Raw genomic sequence first — 8,453 nt, 5'->3', positions numbered from 1 at the left:
AGTTGAATATAGTTAGTTATTGCAATAAAAACTCTGTGTCCCCTCTAAGTAAACTCTGCATCACTAGATGGCGCCACCTACCTGGTTTTTTTTTTATGCCACTGTTTACTTGTCATTTCGTCGCCCCGCAGATGGTGGTTTAAAGTAACCTCTTGCCTTGGTATTATCATGGTAAAAAAAAGCACGCGAGAGGTGGACTCTGTGGCCGACATCAGCTTCTCACTGTTTTGGCTTGGTGCAGCTCAGCTCGCGACACACGGTGCTAGCCGAGCCTTACCGCCTCGTATGCCGTACGGAAAGTCATACCGTACGGTACAGTTCGCGCATGCGCAGTCCTCGACCGGTACGGTATTACGCACTTACCGTACCGTATACCGTACTTTCCGTAGCACCGCTAAAAGTTTAAGTTAGTACGGAACGGTACTACCGTACCGCATACCGCACTTACCGTACCGTATTACGGCACTGCTAAAACTCTCATCTGAGGGCCCGTCTGGCCCGTCCACGGTACCGGCACGGAAACTCGCCGCACGCCGTCTGCCGTTCGCGGGCCCCCGTGCGACGGCGGTTTTGCTCGCGAACGGCGAGATTTCCTTGCCGTAGAGAGGACGGGCCCGGGACCCATTTGTGCGGCAACCGTACGGCGAAGCGGCCAATCAGCGTCCGAGGAGTGGTCACTCTGTGCACCGACGGCAGCTTCACCGCCTCTGATCGTTCGGCGCCGCCGATATCGTGGCTAGGCCTTTTCCGGTTCACTTCGAAGCTAAAGCTTACGGCGCTTCGGAATGAATCACCGACTCTCACAAGCCGCAATATTTTCTTATCGTTGTTGTCGCTCTTCGCAATAATTATAATAATCGCGACATGCACTTCGAATCGCCAGTTGTTGACCTCTGCTGGCAGAGCACGCGTGTGCACGAGCAGACGACGCAGCATAGTTTTACGTCATTATTTTTTGTGGCCCACGTGACCAAGCCATGTTGCGCTTCCTCCTCTGTGACGTCATAGCATCCCCCGGAGCCCAGAAACCGAAACCGAAATAGCTCGGTGTAATAACGTTATTTTTAAATTATTTATCGGATATATATGAATCCCGCTGTGTGTATCGTGCTCCCTGAAGCATGACGCAACGTTTGAATCAACAAACGCATCAACGAAAATTTTGATGTCTCCACCCCTTTAAAGAAAGGAAACGCGGGAAGCACGGATGACAATTATTGTTGTGGGACAACATACCCCCCAAAAGGTGTAAATTTTTCTAAGAGTGTTTGGGGACAATCTGGTGCGCAAGTTGTTCGTACATTACGACACCGCCCTGTTTCTCAGCCCGCTCATCGGGCAAGTTTTCAGTGTCGCCACCGACGTCTTCGCGACAAGAACTATAGCAAAGATGACGAACTAATTGTTTTTACATCAATAGAAGATATTGAAATCCTACATGTGCACTTTTCTACGCGCCACTTAACCACGATGGTGGACTTCTGCTGGCACCATTCTTTCTGTCTTCCCTCCCACGCGGCCATCATGGTTAGGGCTAGGTAGCTGTGTGGGAAAGCCTGCTTACAGAATTCCGCATATCCCGTAGAGTTGGTAAAGGTAAGCCATGCGTGAAGGGCTGCAGAAGACAGACTTGACGTTCTAGGCCAGCTCATTCTGTTTACATTATCTCTGCAATGTTATGAAATGTCTAGATGAAAGTCACGCAGAAGTAATCGATTACATTTTAGTAATGCCTCAATTACTTTTCAGGGGCAGTAATAAGTAATGGTGATCAAGTACATTCTTGAATGAAGTAATTGCAATCGACATTCTTTTTTTTTCTGTGACGTGTGCAAGTCTGGCCTGCGCACAGTGCGGTACCTATTGCTCGATCTTACGGCTAATATTACCATAATATTAACCACCATAAGATGACAGCAAGCGCGCGTCGTCACCAGCACGTGCAACAGAAAAGCACGGCTAAACATGAGCAACCAACGTACGCGTATTCTTTTGTTTAATTCCAGGCGTGAAAGCATTATTTCGTTTAGAAAACTGTTGTCAACACCATGGCTAGGCCGGCCCTACACGCGCGCGCATGCTAACAAGAAAACAAACATCACCATATACACGTAAAGTTTTGTGTTCCATACGGGAAACAAGTGCGACCCTAGAGGAGTGCACGTTGCGTTAAGGGGGCCCTGAACCACCCGTCGGGCTTGGTGAAATAACGTAGTCCGCGGGTAGCACACGCTGTTGTGAACATCTCCGCCAAGTTCTGCTGTCGTACGCGGTCCGTGGAGCACGCAAGCGGAGTGCGAAGTCACGTTTTTCTCAAGCGCTCTCGTTTCAAAAACCACATGATCCTCGCTCTTTTCTTTGTGCTCTATTTCGTCATAAAGCACACTCAAATCGGCTACACCGCGGCCGCCGCCACGAGTACAGCGGCTAAGCGCACTGCGGATCTCTGAGGACAGTTGCGTTTGGCTAATCGGTCATTTGAACTGCGCGCCACGGTGACGTCTCCGCCGTAGCCTTCGCGGTGCAAGGCATTGGAGGAGGAGGGGGAGAACAGCTGAGGCCGTGTTTGATTGCCGATAACTCCGCTTCTGCTGAAAGCATTGAAGTACTTATTGCGGCCAAGTGGTTCGGAAGTAGCCCATCTTCACTTCAGATGTCTTTCTCCACTTCGATAATAAGTAGTTCAGGGCCCCTTTAAACGGGTTCAAATATGGTGAAACTGGATAAAAAAAAAATGGCTGTGGCTTAGGTAAGGTTAAGCCCAGGATGCGAAGCATACTAGCCTTTATTTTAGTTGTTGAACCACTGTTTAGCCTGGTGAACTGCTGTTGCTTGGCTATATTTGGTTCGGCTAGACGAAGAAACAACTCATGCATTACTTCTTCGCCTTCAAGAGTGGAACGCGACAGCGTTCCCGTCGACCCGCCAAGGGGTGTAAGACAATGGGCTACAGGGCAGCGACTACGCACCCCGCATTGGACGCGGTGAGCGTCGAGCAAAGCAGCGTTCGGCGCGGCAACGAAATGTGCGCCTGAGCAAGAGACGCACGCCTTAGAAACAGCTCGTTTCTAAGGCAACACCGCATTCACTAGAGGCGCTTTTGTACCGCTTTGAAGCATCGTACTCGTGGCTCAGTGGTAGCGTCTCCGTCCCACACTCCGGAGACCCTGGTTCGATTCCCACCCAGCCCGTCTTGCAAGAGTTGAGCCAAAGCCACTTCTCCTCTGTCGTGACGTCACGGTGTCACGTGATTTCATGGCGACACCGCCGCGCCTGAGGAGCTGGGTTGAGCTCTCGTAATATGCTTCGCATAAAAGGTCTGCCTGAATAGGGACAGGAAATTCATATATAGCCTACCTGAAAGCGAGGCATTCTTATATTGTATGACTGAAAAAATATTGTGCCAACGTTATCTGCCACTTGCGTTCAGTCAGGATCTGATGCATCTGCGCAAAACAGTGGCGCTCCTGCAGCAGGTTCATTCGAAACAATCCACACGTTTGCGCAAGTCGTTGTCACCCGAATATTCGACAAGTTCGAATACTAATAATAACTAATTATAAATTTCGAGTATCTGGATACTCTTATAGATGACAACTATAACAAAAAGAAACTTGAACAAACTTAACGAATAGCATTTACCGTCTCGCATTGCACCAGGCTTTCTTTTTTAAAACACCCGCGCAAGATAAGAACTTGCCATGCGACCCTGCGTAGCCTCCGGGATCTCCGACTTTCCATGTAGAGGTGGTCGACGGGTTGAAGGTTTATAAGTGTGCAAACTTCTTGCAAGTTAGTCACACTTTATCCAGTATAAAAATAAGTCTAATATTATTCAAAGAATGTGTCTCTTTAGCTATCATTATCATCAATCAACTAGGGAAACGAAAAAGCGGTTCTCTCGGTTTCCTCGCCGCTATGGTTCCCTAGGACCCAGTACCCACTTCGCGGCAGCAGCCATGTAATCGTATGCATCCATGAAGCTGATCGCTTGGCTGCCGGGTTTTTATTCTGCGACGCTTCCGTGCAACTGGGTCCGTTGCCACTTATGCCCACCATGGCACCGTCAGCCCGAATCGCCGCTGCGCCGGCCTGAAGACCCGGCGCAGCCGTATTTCGTAGCCACGACGAGCCCTGGGCAACCGCCGACGCTTGGTTAGCTTCGCCGCCCGCCCTGCTTGTAAACATGGCGGACGTCTCTGTCAAACCAGGTGAGACCTCCTTTGCAAACGTAGCCGCTAATCTACTGGGACCAGCGCGATCATACTCGAGCACAGGCGATCGCGGCGCGGTGATTGTTCCCGCGCGCTTTGTTACCTGTGGCTGCGCTTGTGCGACCGTTGCGCGCGCACGCGTGCTGAGCGGCTTCGCCGCCGATGTGCACATCGCTCCTCTGCATTTGAAATTTCGAGCAAGTTCATCACCGCGAACCTGTTGTTTGTATCGCAGGGCGTTCGTCTTTCGTTCGGGAATCGGCCTGACAAAACGTGCAAATGTTTCGGCCCGTAGATAGTCTCCGAAGTTCCGAGCGCGCTTGGAACGGGCCCCCTCGTAAACTACGGAGCTATCGCGTTTTGAAGCGGTGGCGCTCCTCCGGCCAGACTTGCCTTATTTTGTTTAGCTTTCTTTGGTGTCTGAAGGCTCTCTTGCGGTTGGTCTCGGCCAAACGGTACCCGTCCGGTGCTTTTCGTTTCGTTTTTCCTTCGCGCTTCGAGAGAGGGCGCACGAACACCGGAGAAGACACAAATTTGTGTCATGTGTGACGATCACTGAAATGAATGAACGACTCGAATCGCTGTCGCAAAATAGAAGCGTGTGTATATAACACAAATGTGTCCATGTTACCAGCGTCTGGTTATCGTCAAAGTTTCGCGGAAGGTTCCGCCGACGCGTTTGCAGCTGTGCGATGTGCTCGAACTGTGAACGACTGCATTAAAAGAAATAAAAGAAAAATGGGGCGGGGGGGCAGTTGGAACCATTTGTTATATACCTTCGCCTTTTGTTTTTCGCATGCAATTTCAGACGCGTTAACTGACGAGGGCAAAGAGTTTCACTCCGTCAAATTTAATTAACCGCACGTGTCAACAAGTGGTAGATGCTCGTGCAGCTGCGCTTTCAAATTTCTTGATGATAGTGATCTAGGGAAAGGAAGGACGCCGGCCGCATGCAAAATGTGCGCGTGCTCATTTTCTAAATGTGCAGGTTGTTGCCAGGGTTTTTTTTTTTTCCAGCTCCATGGATTGGCTGGTAAAATATTGCCAATTGTTCGGAGTGCATATGATATTAATTAAGGGTTAAAACACTTTTTACAATGTTTCAGTACACTTCGTTTTTGTTAATGTTGTTTTAACTTTGTTAGTATGTTGTCAAAAACCTTTGGTCTCGATCGCTAAATATGGAAAGGCGTGCTGTTCGTGTTAAAGTGGCTTTACTGCCATTTTCATTAAGGATCAGAATTTTGCCAGCCTATATCGTATAATCGTATGAAGATATTTACTAACCACCATGATTACACCATATTATTGTGGTGTTTGCATATAGGAGGTCTACTCGGAAAGCTTCTGGACTGGTGATTTCGTCGATGCTGCCGATCTGTTGAAGCATCACTGCTGTGTCTTTTTCAGTCCGTGTGGCCATGTATTCTTCCAGGGGTAGGACGTTTAGTTCCTGGGTCATGAAGCGAGCATTCATCGTCTCTAATGACATTTGAAAGAAAGGTGTCATTAACAGGAGTTGGAGATCTTGGCAAACGTAAAGCCATCAGATTTTTTTTTCTTTCTTTTTGTCATTAATAGCCTGGCTACAGGCACTGGTGCAGCATGCCTCATCTCCAAACCTACCATCAAAATGTTGGGACAGCTTCCATGCCAACATGGCTTGGGAATAATCTGATGCATTGTGCCATTTCTGGAATTGAACTGGCCGTTGATCAACCAGAATGCTTGTCATCAGTATTATTAGTCCTGCCTGCTATAAATTAGTAAAACCACAGACCAATTTGGGAATCATTGAAGTGCATCTTCTTCTCCAGGAGCTGTCTCACTTTCTAGAGCATTATACCCAAGACGGGCGGTTATGGCATTCTGCTCGGCACAAGATTGTGCGCTGAACTCTTAACCACAGTTGCTGTGTTCAAATGGGTGTGGAAAGCAAGAACATTTATGTATCAATTTAGATGCACAACATGGAACACCAGGCGGCAAGAATTCGAGCCCTCCACTATGGCGCTTACCATAGCCAACAGTTTTACCCAACTTGCGACAGAATTTTATGCAAGTGCTTGGTACCGTGGCAATATGCAATCTGCCATGACAATATTCACCAAGAGCATGTTGCATCTCTATCACAGCCACCTGAAGTGAACGGACATGCCATCAGCGCACTGCGAAACCATTGTGACGACGCAACTTTCGCCTGCTGCCCCTTGCTCAGGCCTCCAGAGACGCTGCGCACCGAGAGCCAGCCACCATGCTATGTGCGTGACTTTTGTCGAATTTTCAACCATGCCCTTTTCGGCCACATTTTGCCATCGACTGGCTACGTAGACCTAATTCTGCATACGAATGAGTACGAGTACAGCAAATCACTGCGGACCTTCACGATGGCTCCCACCTACACTTCAGACACTGAAGGCTAAGCCGCCATCCATACCCACTAACGGGTGAGCCTGAAATGTCTTGTCACAAATACAACATCTGCACATGCTGGACAATTAATATACCGGCTGCCGCAAGGCTTGCACTTCATCGAAATTCCACCCTACGAACTGCAATCCTCCCTAGGGCTGACGTTCCTGATAAGTGAGGCAGAGCTATGTTCCATCCTTATTCGCATCCTACCTGAGGGAAACGTTGCCCTGCTCACCTGCCATACTACTTCTGAAAATGCAAAGCTTTTGGCAGTGAATCCTTTGATCGTCCTCACTTCCAACTAGCTGCTCACGTCTATCGAGCCACTCCGCCCAACACCTGCCGAGGAGTCATCCATCATATAACACCTTAAATTTCCTCGGCTGAACTCGTGGGAAACATCTGGGACCCCGACTTGGGCATCCTGACTGCACTCATTATGGGCTCCACACATGCTGGATGAACTGTTGGGGTGTGATGGTGTACTGTGCCCCATACAAGCCCCGGGCACAATTCTGCACTGCTTGCTCCATCCTCGATCACTATGCTGATATATTTCCCAATACCAGAGTTATAAATTGCCTTATGTGGGCTTACATTAGGCTCGCCAAACCAACTGCACGCCTGCTCCAGCGGGGACCACCAAGCTGGAGATTCTCGCTGCGAAGTCTGAGCGGCTGCAGACTGCATCTTCCGTCAAATGGAGTATGCACATTGTCTGCGTCTTCGTGCTTCCGCCAATAATCTCCAATAAATGGAACAGCCATCACGTCAGCAGCAATTCATTCTCTCGACTACCTTGCTTACCCAGGCAGTATTCATCGCCGAATCATCTGCCTCAATTGGGACATCTCTCTAAACCAAAAGCATCAGCCATGCCAGGAGCAGCAGTGTACCCAAGAGCTGCTCCAAGACTCCTATCGCTCACCCAATGGCCCAGTAGGCCAAGCTGCCGCAACCTCGCAGGCTGCAGCATAACACCTTTCTCAGGCAAGTCAACCAGGCAGCCATTCCTCAGCCCTTCTTCCCCCAAACACATTCAACAGCCCCTAAACCCGGGTAAAGCAAAATGCAATTATCGTGCTACTGCCCTCTGTACCAACTACCTTCGGGCAGCAGAAATCGACTCTCCTCCCCCTTTCCCCCCCTTTCATATTTTATCTGCTGTGGACATTGCTCCAGGTAATAATAGAGAAACATCTTCTTTCGAAACCTCTTCCGCAACCCTTACTCAACAACTATATACCCCTAGTCGAAGTCTACAGACTTCATCACCCGCTTCTCCGTCTTGAAATTAACGTGCTGCACTTGAACCAGTCGGGTGATGCCTCTTTGCAAAAGGTATTGAACGTCTTGCGGCATGCCCTTTCATCACCTCCTGTGGCTTTCACGGAAGTCTTACACCAACACAACTCTTTAGAACAGTGCTTTGAAAACATATTCTTTAGGGTCGAAGCAGCATCGGCCTCTGTCCGTCACATCTTCATAACTCTTCCCACCCTCATCCATGAAGCACTGTACAATCGTCTGGCACACTGCTTCTGTGACATTGATCATCTGTATCGCTCTCATAGCCCCTGCCTACCCCTTGCGTTTTCCTCAGTAACATCTGCTGCCCCTCTTGAGTATATAGCACTAGCTTAGATAACTTACGTCTTTCACCTTCGCCCTACTCTCCTCTTTTCTAATCTCATTGGAGGTGATTTAAGACCCTGCACACTGCCTGGTGCTATTGAAATAACACCCCTAAAGGCACTCCCCTCCTAAAAACTTTTGAGATCATCCTTTTCTTTAACTTAACAACACAGATTCTGCCACGCGCCA

At 49.0% G+C, this 8,453-nt stretch overlaps 1 protein-coding gene across 1 annotated transcript in view; it reads left to right on the top strand.

Annotated features, from left to right (window-relative positions):
* The first annotated feature begins 3,883 nt into the window (after positions 1 to 3,883).
* The window catches only part of LOC135912840 (uncharacterized), a 65,295-nt gene continuing 60,725 nt past the window's right edge, over positions 3,884 to 8,453 (top strand). The window contains exon 1 of the mRNA XM_065445387.2: positions 3,884 to 4,211. Coding sequence (XP_065301459.1) covers positions 4,187 to 4,211 — 25 coding nt within the window. The 5' untranslated portion in view covers positions 3,884 to 4,186. The remainder of the gene's footprint in view (positions 4,212 to 8,453) is intronic.

The sequence above is a fragment of the Dermacentor albipictus genome, chromosome 3, assembly GCF_038994185.2.
Source record: "Dermacentor albipictus isolate Rhodes 1998 colony chromosome 3, USDA_Dalb.pri_finalv2, whole genome shotgun sequence".
NCBI classification, from domain to species: Eukaryota; Metazoa; Arthropoda; class Arachnida; order Ixodida; family Ixodidae; genus Dermacentor; species Dermacentor albipictus.
Note: the sequence above shows the minus strand (reverse complement) of the source record. Positions and strands in the feature narration are given on the sequence as shown.